The sequence below is a fragment of the Entelurus aequoreus genome, linkage group LG17 (genome assembly GCF_033978785.1).
Source record: "Entelurus aequoreus isolate RoL-2023_Sb linkage group LG17, RoL_Eaeq_v1.1, whole genome shotgun sequence".
Taxonomy (NCBI): domain Eukaryota; kingdom Metazoa; phylum Chordata; class Actinopteri; order Syngnathiformes; family Syngnathidae; genus Entelurus; species Entelurus aequoreus.
The window spans coordinates 37695084-37708405 of record NC_084747.1 but is presented as its reverse complement, the minus strand read 5'-3'; the positions used below and the strand labels follow the sequence as shown (position 1 = coordinate 37708405).

Sequence of the window (13322 nt, the reverse complement as noted above, 5' to 3'; positions counted from 1 at the left end):
GAGAAACTATTTTCTACAGTTACTGCGTATGCAATGCAAAAACTGACATCAAAGCAAGATGAAATATCTTAAATTAGGTACATGTTTTTTTTATCTTTGTAGATACATTTTGCAACCATGTTGGACCAATTTACTTATCCAAAGCAGTACAGTTTGTATAAATATTTTAGTTACAGTCTGTCAGCAGAACAAGCGTTAACAAATGTTAAAAACAATACGATAAAATGGTGTTTTTGCAAGTTAAAATGTTCCATTGTTTATTTTAATTAGTATAACTTTGATTTGTCCAGGGTGTACCCCGCCTTCCGCCCGAATGCAGCTGAGATAGGCTCCAGCGACCCCGAAAGGGACAAGCGGTAGAAAATGGATGGGAAGGATGATTTTAGTACACACTATTTGCAACGTGGTGCAAAAGGGCTGGGCGATATGGCCTTTTATTAATATCTCCATATTTTTAGGCCATGTCACGATACACGATATATATCTCGCTATTTTGCCTCAGCCTTAAATTAAAACTTGATGCATATAATCACCTCAGTATGATGATTATATGTGTCTACATTAAAACATTCTTGTTCATACTGCAATAATATATGCTAATTTTAAACGTTCATGCAGAGAGGGAAATCACAACTAAGTAAATTTACCAAAACTGTATTTATTAAACAGTTATTAAGCAGTGGCACAAACATTCATTTAATTTCAAAATAAAGTGCAAGATTGTCAGAGACATTTTAAAACAAGCTGTAAGTGCACTTGTGCATGATGTCACTAAGATGACATATCAAAACAACACCAAATTAGTGCATTTTTTGTACAGAACGCCACTACAATATTTTAAAACAAAAAAAGTGCACTTTTGTGCATGATGTCACACAAGATATTTCAAAAACTGTCAAATAAAAATTAGCTGCATAATAGGAAATCAAATAGTGTATGTCCTTTGTTATGTGGTAGGTTACTGTGGACGTTATCTCCTTCTGTAGTTGACTATTTTTTGTTGATCTGGAAATGGAAGGGCTCAATTGTCAGTACTGGTTGCTTGGGCATTTTGTTGGGTGTGGCACCGGCAGGCGGAGTTTCAAGCACTCTTCACTCTCTAGCGGGTGACTTTTCAAATGATGCTACAAATTAGTAGTGCTGCTAATTTTTGTAGCAACGCTTTTGCCGCATACCTGACATATTACGGTTGTCTGTTCAACATCTTCCCGCTTGAAGCCAAACCACCGCCAGTCGATGGACCCTGTGCTGTTTTTCTTGGGAATTAATTATTCCTCCTTTTGTTAGCAGAGTCGCATCTTTCTCTCTCTCGTATTACCACGCGCACTGCTCCCATAGCACCACCTGCCCCTCCTAACGTTACCCATTCCGCTACCTCTCTGCTCGGCGAGGGCGTATGATGTTGCACATGTATGTGACGTATGTAAGAAGGTGCGCTTGTTTTATCTCTCTGTGAGCAGGAGAGACAAGAAAGACTGAAAAAAGCCTGAAGTGTAATGCCCGCAGCTAAAAGCAACTGCGTGAGAACGTTTACTCGAATACTCACGATATAGTCATTTTCTATGTGGGCTCTGTACCGAGGATGTCGTTGTGGCTTGTGCAGCCCTTTGAGACACTTGTGATTTAGGGCTATATAAATAAACATTGATTGATTGATTGATTGATTCTACATCCCACAGAGACAAACCCGGGATATATCGAGTATATTCCATATATCGCCCAGCCCTATGCTGCAACATAGAAAGGGTGTGGTAAGAAAATATATATTTTTGCTACCTTTAAATAAGTGGCCTTTTTTCCCCCGGCACTTACAGTAGTCTTAACGAGTGTCGAATCAAATAGTGACCTCCACTCAAATTGATGCTGGGCCTAGATTAATGGGTGAGTGTGTCATCATCACTAATTGAATATATGCCTCGCATTGCATAGACTGAGTTTATAAGGAAACATATTGTATTGCCTATTCAATACAACACACATTACTTCAAACAAACAACCCGCTCCCACTGGCCACTATTTGAGGAATTCAAAATAAAAATAATTTGAACCTGAATTTCCAAACGGCATCATTTGACAACTTTAGGCTGCAAATGTGTAGTGTGGCGAGCATGGAAAGTATGGAGGTTAATTTGTGTCTTTATTATGAAAGCTTTCTTTTGACACTGAACTTACGTAACTGAATTTTTTGCGTTTGAATTTTGTAAACTGAATTATGTTACATCAAATTATGTTGATAATTTCATTGAAAATATATTAAGTGTAAAAAAATTCAGTATAAAAAAAAAATCAGTGTAAAAAAATTCAGTATAAAAAAATTCAGTGCTGAAAAATTCAGTGCTGAAAAATTTGCTGCTTCCAAAAGTAAGACTCACTTCCGGTAAATTAAGACTGAAGCAATCGATCCTGTCTCAGAACCAGCCAATGAGGTGTCAAGTTTGAAGTCACGTGACATTGGTCTTGCAAAACAGCATAAAAAAGCAATTAACTGGGCTATCTTGGCATAATACAAAAACAAAATAATTAACATTTCAATGCTGTATATTTTCAATCAAAGAAATGATTCCAAAGGTTAGAATATGCCCTTTTAAGTGACATACAAAGCTCTGGGAACGAACAGTGGGGAAGAGTGGGCGGGGCTTGTTTTCAGAGCAAAAAAGCCATAGTGAGTGTCAGACAAAGGCAGAATTCTACAACAAAGTTCTGCGGAACAATGATTTTATATCGAATATGTGGATGTTTTTTTACCCTTTGCGTCCATATTTCGCCATGTTTGTTGCATTTTTGTTGTTTTTGCTGGATTATAAAATATGTTGATCAAGCATGGGGTTGCAGGAGCGCAACACACATTCTCACTATACAGTATTCCATTGTTCATAGTTTATATTGTAAATCCCACATTCTATATTTTATGTACATTCTGACTGTCATACAATTCAGTAAAATAACTAAAGCTCATTCATGGTCTGTTTTTTGTTTTTTACTGAAAAAGACACTTGAATGTACATGAACATACAGAATGTGATATTTACAATATTAACTATAAAACACTTCACTATATTCAAAATATATTAACTTTGCTCCTCTAATGCAGACCACCTCCTTGATATTTATAATCAAGCAAGTGCAACAACGATGCGACAAACATAGATAAAAATAAAGGAAAAAGGAAAAAAAGAATATCCACTTATTCGCTGTAATATCACTCTTCCTATAGTCACCGTAGTGGTTGATTAATCAGTTAATTACCAAACTTTTTCTAGTGAAAAACAAGCTAAAGCTCAAACATGTATTCTTCCCTCCATGCCTGCATCCAAACAGCTATTGCCCATGTCTTCTTCCTTACGTTTCCCTGAACATCAATATCCAGCACCACCTGCTGATCACATTGTGTATCACAGTCAGTTAGCTGCATATCATGACACATACAAACCATACAGTATGTCACTCAAAAGTGATGATTTTAACCATTGGAATAATTTCTATAGTTTGAAAATATCCAGCGGGCCACATATTGAAATGTTAATTATGTTGTATTTTGCCCAGGTAGCCCAGCTAACTGCTTTTTTATGCTGTTTTGCAAGACCAGTGCCCCCTGACTTCAAACTAGACACCTCATTGGTTGGTTCTGAGACAGGATCAATTGATTCAGTCCTAATTTACCGGAAGCAAGTCTTGCTGTTTAAAGCAGAAATTTCTTTTCTTTTTTTCAATGAAATTGTCAGCATAATTTGAATTGAATTGAAATAATTCAGTTCATAAAATTCAAATGCAATAAATATATATGACATAATATAAATTCAGTGTAAAAAAAAGCTTTCATAATAAAGACACAAATTAACCTCCGTAGAAAGTCATCTAAAAAATAAACTGGCTATCTAAAAATTAATCAGCGAATCGGTCTGACTTTAATAAGCATTTTTAATCAAAGCTTTATTGACTTAAAGTCTCGAACAGCTCACATGCTGCTGCCTGAACACCAGCTTCTTCTCAAGAGCGAATAGAGAGAGGCTTGTCCACTTACCAAACACGATGGTCTGAGGGTCCGTCACTTCCTCCTCAGTCTTCCGTTCACTTTCAGCCACTTCCAGTTTGTCCACCTGAAGGCACCACAGAACATGATTTACTGTTAAAGCCCTTTAACTGTAACAATTATGCAAATATTACATTTGTTAGAATACTACTTAACACCACTGCAACCCACAACCCCCATAATATTCCTATTGTTGACTTACTACTTTGTCAATCCCACACAAGAACTATTGTAGAATATTTGATTCAACATTTGTAAAACCAAGTTAAAATACTGTAATAATACAAAGGGACCACAAAGCATGTGGCGTTAGTGTGTAATCCTGCACAGGGAAATCAGTTCATGGTTGTTAGTAGCAAGTCTGTCATTAGGCAGATGACAGAGTCGCTCACAATAGCATCAATGTTAGTTTCCCATCTCAGAGAATCATTATTATTAACACACACAAACATTATATGCAGCATCATAAGAGAGGCGTTAGAGAGGTGAGAGATAACACTGATAAGGAAGGCGTGAAGGCTTCAGTTCCTAACATCAACACGTGTGGACAAAAGTAGTTTTTACAGGCGCTCTAAAAATTATTCAAACCTTATCGGAAATAATATTCATTTGCAAAGTGAACTGAGTTTGTTAAACTATCCAAATTGTTTTTTAAATGTATTTCAAAAATGTTTTACATTTTAGAAATGAATGTAATTTATATATTGGGTTGAATAACCAAGTTCAATGAATAAAACGTGAGTAATGCTTTTATTCTGAGAAGATTAGCTGCTGTATTTTCACTGATATTTAATTCTGAATATGATGACTCCCTTGGAAGACAATTCAGCAAAAAAATGCCCATCCTATTATGTAGTGTAAATGCAATATTTTTAGTAACATTATAACAAAAGATTTTCCAGTGTAAATAGGTTTAACACATTAAAACAAAACACGTCCCTAAAAAAACTCTTACGCTGATTAATTAAAGTTACATTAAATATCAATTGTCATACACATGTAACAAAAAGTTAACAACCAATGTATTATAATAAAAGTATAACACTGTACCATTGATAATGGGTATAGCAGTTAACTAGTGAATAGCTAGCTAGTCTGAATTTAACGGTATTGTAGATACCGTGGTATTGCGGTTTCAAAATCTTCACAATAATTCCGTGACGTGTGATGGTATCAAACAAAAACTTGGTGGGTGTAGTTTTTTTCTGGTGCTTTTGCGTTGACTTGTCTGAAACTAAACTACATCTCACAAAATCCTCTGTGCAGTTGGTCGAATTGCCATCCCTGCTGATCACCAGCCTATCCCAGCTGTATTCAGGCAGAAAGCGGGGTACACCCTGGACAAGTCCTCATCGCAGGGCCAACACAGATAGACAGACAACATTCACACTCACATTCACACACTAGGGTTAATTTAGTGTTGCCACTGAACCTATCCCTAAGTGCATGACTTTGGAGGTGGGAGGAAGCCGAAGTACCCAGGGAGAACCCACGCAGTCACAGGGAGAAAATGCAAACTACACATTGAAAGATCCTGAGCATTCCTCTTTTAAAATAAACTGTTCAAGAAGAACAAGTAAGTCCAAAGCGTCCGTCTTTTATGTTACGCGTCCCTGTTAGACTAGACTATTGTTTTACAACTGGATGTCTACATCGTCTGTTAAAGGTTCTGCACTTAGTTTTGTTTTTATTGGCTTGTACTTAAAATACATGTTTGAAGTAATAAATATGATTAGAACATTTGAGCATTATGTTTGTATTCAATTACAGTAAGTGTGTTTATCCTAAATATTCCTGCCACTTCATTTGACATACTACAGCATTTGTACGTATATTTTTTTGAAAATATACCACAATAATATCGTACCATGGCCTTTATATTGTGATAATATCGTACCGGGACATTTTGATATCATTACATCCCTACTAGCTAGTGTATAACATTAGCACGTTACTCTCCTGCCTATAGTCTTATGGCTTGAATTCAAAAAGCAAAAACACATGTCCTTGGATGCCGGCTAAACTGAACTTTTTGCTGATGTCTTGGGCGATGTCATGCATGTGCAATTTTGAGGCCTTTCTACTTATAGCACCATTCAAATTTGGTGCTATTGCTGTAATTTTAAAACTTGCCATTTTAGTGCTGAATGTAAAACAAAAGCCAACACACGCTATTATCACTGCTAGGTAGGCCTTACTCAGTCTACAGTCCATGCTATGTTACTACAATACTACATGAGAGATCTAAGAGATCAGGGAGTTACAACAGTAGCAGACAGAACATGAAATATAAATACAAAAAAGGGGGCCAGAGACCGTCACCTTCGGCGAAAATTCATCAACCTGAAAAAAAGAAACCAAAAAATGACCTCAAGTCACCTACGCTTTAGAACTTTACCAGAGGGGGTTGAATTTTATTACAAAATAAATTGCATATTTTTATTTACATATGCCTTTAAACACAAACATGTTCAATACGTACAGTCTACTTTTCACTGGAGAAAACAGGTTCTACAAGAAATGCTTCTGAGGACAATAAAGAATTTGGTTCCAAGTAAAAATGATGTGTAAGAAATAAAAAAATACAGAATTCACTTGAGAACCAACCTTTGTGAGGTACTCTCTCATGACCTGGATGAAGTAAGGCATGGCAAAGTCCACAATGTTGTGCTTCCAGGCAAGCTCCAGCACCACGTCTGGGTGAAGCAGGTCGTAGGAAGCGAACAGGCAGGCGGCAAAGCACTCCTTTTTGCCTTCCTCCAAGAACCACTGCAACAAAGTCTCTGCTAGCTCAGCATCCTTGGACTCTGCAGCGTAGAGCATTGCATCCTGGGAAAGACGGGATAAGTGTGTTAAATGAACTCATCATTATCAGCCAGAATAGAAATGGCACTAACTACCCCTCCTTAATCCTCACACCTTGTAGAGTTTGTCCTTCTTGCAAAGCTCCACACTCTGTCTCCAGCGGTTGTTCCCCTTATACAGATAACCAGCAATGCGTCGAAACTCAATCAGTTGGTGTTTTTCTAACCTCTGGGCGAGGCAGATGGTGTCAAAGTTGTCATAAGCGTCGATGGATGCTCTCAGACCCTGTGGAAAACAGAGGGGGAAAAAACACAAAATTCTTAGCAGAAGCGCTGCTTAAAGAAACCTGATCGACATTGTGATTAAACCTCAGCAGCGCCCTCTGCTGGTGTCAATTGGATGCCGACATGGATAATGTGTCTCAATTTGAATCACAATTTGAATGCATCATAAGAGAGCATACAATCAAAGCAATAGACGTTTGAATATGGTATGTTTTAGTTATGAGGAGGACTGGCAGACCTGGTAGTCTTCCTCCTCAGTCAGCAGGTTGTTGAGTGCTTCATTAATAGATTTGTTGTTGTGATTCTGAACAGACCTCAGGTAAGGCTTGACCAGCTTCAGTTGGTTCACCTGGTTAGATGGAAAATACAATAACAAAATGTTTGATATGTCATAAAGAGAAAATACATTGTGCCTTTGTTAAAATGCATTATGTAATGATAGTGCAATATGTAAATAATGTAATAAAAATTCACCTCTTAATGTGATAATGCCACATTTTTTAATAATCCTTTGCATTTTGTAATTACATTTTTAAAACACATTTTGGAATAACTTAATACACATTGCAAAAGGTATTACAAAATGCAAGTGCTGCACATAACAATTTGGTGCATTATGTAATTAACCATTGAAATGCAGCGTTCAAAGGCATACTTACAAAAACCAACGCGAAAAATTACATCAGCGTTTGAATTTATTTCCAGAATCTAGTAAGATGTTTTCATTTGTCAAACCTAAATTAAATGGAACTGTATTGATAACAGTAGGGAATGGAATTGCAAGATAGAGTCACATCAGCTACACTGATGAAGTATTACTGACATGAAAATGACCAGCGCACTCACGCAATATGGATTATGCTATGATGATACTATACTATACATGATACACAGAATAAAAAAAACACTATGACCCTGAAAGCGGGAAGCGGTAGATAGAATGGATGGATGGATATAAAGACAATATCATACATCCGTAAACGTGGATGCATATGAAAAAGTGCAATATATTTATCTGTACAGGAATCTATCTATTTATATCTGGACCTTCTTTTGTAAATGCAAACACTCTGTACCTTATTGCTCTTTTAGCTAATGCAACAAAATGTAATTCTTATCTGTACTATAAAGTTCAAATTTGAATGACAAAGGAAGTCTAAGTCGAACGTTAAAGTCAAACCAACGATAGTCACACACACTAGGTGTGGTGAAATTATCCTTTGCATTTGACCCATCCCCATGTTCACCCCTTGGGGGGTGAGAGGAGCAGGGAGCAGTGAGCAGCAGCGGTGGCCGCACTTGGGAATCATTTGGTGATTCAACCCCCAATTCCAACCCTTGATGCTGAGTGCCAGGTAGGGAGGCAATGGGTCCCATTTTTATAGTCTTTGGTATGACTCGGCCGGGGTTTGAACTCACGACCTTCCAGTCTCAGGGCGGACACTCTAACCACAAGGCCACTGAGCAGGTTTAAGTTTAAGTCTAATATTACAAATCTACATTTATCATTTATTAGATATATATATAATATGCATTAGGTATGATTTGGTGTCAATTTTGGGTACATTTTGCTCCACAGTCACATTTATAACCCTTTTTTTTTTAGTATGTCTGCAAAGGGTTTGTGTGTGGAGGCGTTCCCAAATTGCAAATTAAACCCTTCAACCTACCCCCTCCAAAAATATAAGAACACAACATGGCAATGGATGTTATTTATTTATTTTTTGCATTCTAAATATTAAATAAATGCTATCAAAATTCCGCTTACAATGGAGCCTATGGGAGCCGCGCAACTTCGCCTACAAAGCCCTTAAAAAAACAACGAAACACATCCATTGAAGTTTTATATACATGATGTAAGTATATACACTACCGTTCAAAAGTTTGGGGTCACCCAAACAATTTTGTGTTTGAGCCTTCATTTCTAAGAACAAGAAAAGACTGTCGAGTTTCAGATGAAAGTTCTTTTTTCTGGCCATTTTGAGCGTTTAATTGACCCCACAAATGTGATGCTCCAGAAACTCAATCTGCTCAAAGGAAGGTCAGTTTTGTAGCTTTTGTAACGAGCTAAACTGTTTTCAGATGTGTGAACATGATTGCACAAGGGTTTTCTAATCATCAATTAGCCTTCTGAGCCAATGAGCAAACACATTGTACCAATAGAACACTGGAGTGATAGTTGCTGGAAATGGGCCTCTATACACCTATGTAGATATTGCACCAAAAACCAGACATTTGCAGCTAGAATAGTCATTTACCACATTAGCAATGTATAGAGTGTATTTCTTTAAAGTTAAGACTAGTTTAAAGTTATCTTCATTGAAAAGTACAGTGCTTTTCCTTCAAAAATAAGGACATTTCAATGTGACCCCAAACTTTTGAACGGAAGTGTATGTAAAATAGTAACGGGCACATTTATAATAACATTTCATATTTATGTATTTTGATCATTTAAAGCATATGCGGTGCATGGATTTTAAATCATAATCCTCGTGAAGAAAGGTGGTGGGGGTGCCAGGGTGGGACCAAGCGTCTTTCATGTCGTTCTGGACATTTTTTTATCCTAAATGGCAGTCAAAGTGTCCCAATTTATCGGAATACCTACTCAAGACTTATTTTGTCCAGGTGAGATGCATAATTTATGATCTACAATTAACTATCAGGGAGCAAGGAAGCGAGGAAGCTTACTTGATGATGTAAACCTAGGCACACACTATAGTGAACACGACGCTGCTATATTTTGTGTGTGTTAGCGCTTATAATAACAATATCACTAATACTTGGTTAATATTCAAATCACGAAATGTAAATGGAGTTGGCGGTTTTTGAATGTTTTTTATTGGATTTTATGGGAAAAATAGAAGAGCTCCATTTGGCTCTGCTAAGAGCAGACTTTCATTTACGTTTATTTAATATTTGAATGCATTAGACATCATCGCTATTTTTTCTTTCAGTCACGGATGAAACTTCATAAACAATATATAGATTCGCCGGCCACAACATTATAGGGAAACAATTATGTTTTTTTAATAAAAACACATGCTTTGGATAAGCTTTGGTTTTTAATTTTGGACACAGTCATTTTTTTTACCCCGTTTTTTGAGTCTGTCTGCAAGGCAGACTGCGATTGAAACCATGCCCACGCCTGCCCTCTCTTCGATCAATACAGAGCCGCATAAAAAAAGCCAGCAATCATTTCACTGCATGTCGCACGTTGATGATATTGTGCCCATGCCACGATCAGATGAAATTAGGGCTGCAACAATTAATCGATTAAATCGATTAAAATCTATTATAAAAATAGTTGGCGATTAATTTAGTCATTGATTTGTTGGATCTATGCTATGCGCATGCGCAGAGGTAATTTTTTAATTTTTTTTTAAATTTTTTTTTATTTTTTATAAACCTTTATTTATAAACTGCAACATGTACAAACAGCTGAGAGACAATCAAAATAAGTATGGTGCCAGTATGCTGTTTTTTTTCTTCAATAAAATACTGGAAAGGATAGAAATGTAGTTTGTCTCTTTTATCCGATTATTAATCGACTAATCGAAGTAATAATCGACATATTAATCGATTATCAAATTAATCATTAGTTGCAGCCCTAGATTAAATACTTTATCCTATGGTCCATGTTGACAAAACAGTCCCGGATAAAATGTTGTGGACAAATCAACACGGAAGTATTTATCTTATAGACATCAGAGCAGGCAGAGAGGAGGGGCCCGGTAGAGAGCATCAACTAAAAGAAATCCCACATTTGTACAACCATCAATCTGTGACACCACAAATGGCGCATTGTTAAAAAAAAAGACTATAAAACGCAGCGTTTAAAGGCATCCTAAATTGTGTGCAACCTTAAATGGGCCCAAATGCATGAACTTCATCATTTGATGCTTTGGCATTATTTAACACGAGAATCTAACATTGTAATATTTGTAGTCAGGAAAGGGAAAAATCATCATAAGTCACCTTTAGGTGTACACTGCACATGCATCAGTGACAGTATCATTCTTTTTTATGTTAAGGTTGTATTGACACTGTGATCACAATGTGGTATTTAACAGTATCAAAACTCTTGTCCCCTTAGTATTAGAAAAGATTACCTTGGTGAAAAAGTTGACAGCTCGATTGTGATCCAGCCGTGGAGACAGAATGATCAGCAGGTCGTTAAGCAGGAGGGGTTTGTAGTCCAAGTAGAAGGAAAGTGATTTATAGTACAGCTCCACATTAGCCACCTAAATAGACATATAGCAGTCAAGGTAAACAAAACAGGTCGGCAAAAGACAAGAAAAAAAAGGCAGACACTGCCAATTTACCTTTGCGATGATGTCTTTGAAAAGGCCTTCTTTCCACGCGTCAGTCGGATGAGACATCATGGTGATGGCGGCATTGTCGAACTCCTCATATTTGTCGTAAAGAAATACCAGCTCGGCCCATAAGTGAGATTGTTCAGCTGCACGTAGGACCTAGTAAGTAGAGAGATGGAAAATATAATTACCATATTGAGCATTGTGAATACACAGTAGGTTGAGGCAATCTATACTAAACCTATAACAAAAAGTCTGCCTTTACCAATTAAGTGTCAAATGTGGTAAGTGTTTATTATTGTGCTGGTAGCAGTTTTAGTGTAAAACAGCAATGCATCTTACTGAGAGGTGTTTCTAATATTATGACATGCTCATGTACAGTACATGTACAGTAATTAGGGACATTTTAGAAACAGCTCTCAATATGATGCAGGACTGTGCAGAACCACTGCCGAAAACTGATACAATGATAAACACGTACATTTAGTATACAGCATTTTTGGGTGTGCCGGTGTTCCCACCTTCGGAATGTTGACTCTGGACCAAAAGAGCTCCAAGTGCTCTCTCATCTTTTGTGGTTTGAATTTGGAGTAGAGGATGGCGAGCTCAGTGAACATTCCCATGTGAGCGCGCTCCAGGCCCAACGCCGCCTCCAGCAGACCGATGAGCTCCTCAAAGTAGCCGCGGTCTTGATAGTAGCTGATCAGGTCTTCCAGTTCGTCAGCGTGGATCACAATGTGGAGGCCGCATATTTGCGCCAGCCGGAATTCCTCGCCGTCCACGCAAGCAAAACAAACCTGGAGGTGGGAGTGAGGAAAGATGGTGTGTCAAACAGGATATAATGAGAATGGCAGCACCTTGAAGAACAGCTGCTTGTTTTTTTTTTTACTTCATTACCTCCTTCCATGTGCGTGTGCTGTTGGCTTTCCTGGCACTGTCCACGGCGGCCTGGTACTCTCCCAGGCGCACAAGTGTGGATGCCAGACGAGCAAAGTTTGACACGTTGTTGTACAAAAGCTTAGCGGCATCATACATTCCCTCCTCGTAACATCTATCGCCAACCTGCAGAGGGAGAGTGTACAGTCATTGAGTGAATGTAAAGTGTATCCGGAAAACATTCACAATGCTTCACTTATTCCACATTTTTTTATGTTACAGCCTTATTCCAAGATTAAATAAAGTCATGTTTGTCCTTTAAATTCTACATACAATACCTCATAATGACCATGTGATTTTTTGAATTTTTTTAAATAGCAAATATATTAGGATAAAAACCAAAAAAAAATCTCATGTACATAAGTATTCACAGGTATTGCTCATTACTTTGCTGATGCACCTTTGACAGCAATTACAGCCTCAAGTGTTTTTGAATACGATGCCACAAGCTTGGCACACCTATCTTTGACAGTTTCGCCCATTCCTCTTTGCAGCACCTCTTAATCTCAATAAGGTTGTATGAGAAGCAATGGTTTTCATCCAGGATATCTCTGTACATTGATGCATTGATCTTTCCCTCTATCGTGACTATTTTCCCAGTTCCTGCCACTGAAAAACATCCCCACAGCATGATGCTGCCACCACCATGCTTCACTGTAAAAATGGTATTGGCCTGGGGATGAGCGGTGCCTGGTTTCCTCCAAACATGACGCCTGGCATTCACACCAAAGAGTTCAAGCTTTGTCCCATCAGTCCACAGATTTTTGTTTCTCATTGTCTGAGAGTACTCAGGTGCAATTTGGCAAATGTTTTACTGTAGAATGGCTTCCGTCTGGCCACGGTACCATACAGGTCTGATTGGTAGATTGCTGTAGAGATGGTTGCCCTCTTGTAAGATTCTGCTCTCTCCACTAGAGGGTTCTTGGTCACCTCCCTGACTATCCTTAGCATACT

At 37.8% G+C, this 13322-nt stretch overlaps 1 protein-coding gene across 1 annotated transcript in view; it reads right to left on the bottom strand.

Annotated features, from left to right (window-relative positions):
• The window catches only part of LOC133632872 (clathrin heavy chain 1-like), an 81467-nt gene that overhangs the window by 1348 nt on the left and 66797 nt on the right, over nt 1-13322 (bottom strand). The window contains exons 24-32 of the mRNA XM_062025645.1: nt 12330-12494; nt 11954-12229; nt 11442-11591; nt 11229-11360; nt 7358-7468; nt 6950-7120; nt 6638-6859; nt 6347-6373; nt 4022-4097 (exon numbers count right to left, since the gene is read on the bottom strand). Coding sequence (XP_061881629.1) covers nt 4022-4097; nt 6347-6373; nt 6638-6859; nt 6950-7120; nt 7358-7468; nt 11229-11360; nt 11442-11591; nt 11954-12229; nt 12330-12494 — 1330 coding nt within the window. The remainder of the gene's footprint in view (nt 1-4021; nt 4098-6346; nt 6374-6637; nt 6860-6949; nt 7121-7357; nt 7469-11228; nt 11361-11441; nt 11592-11953; nt 12230-12329; nt 12495-13322) is intronic.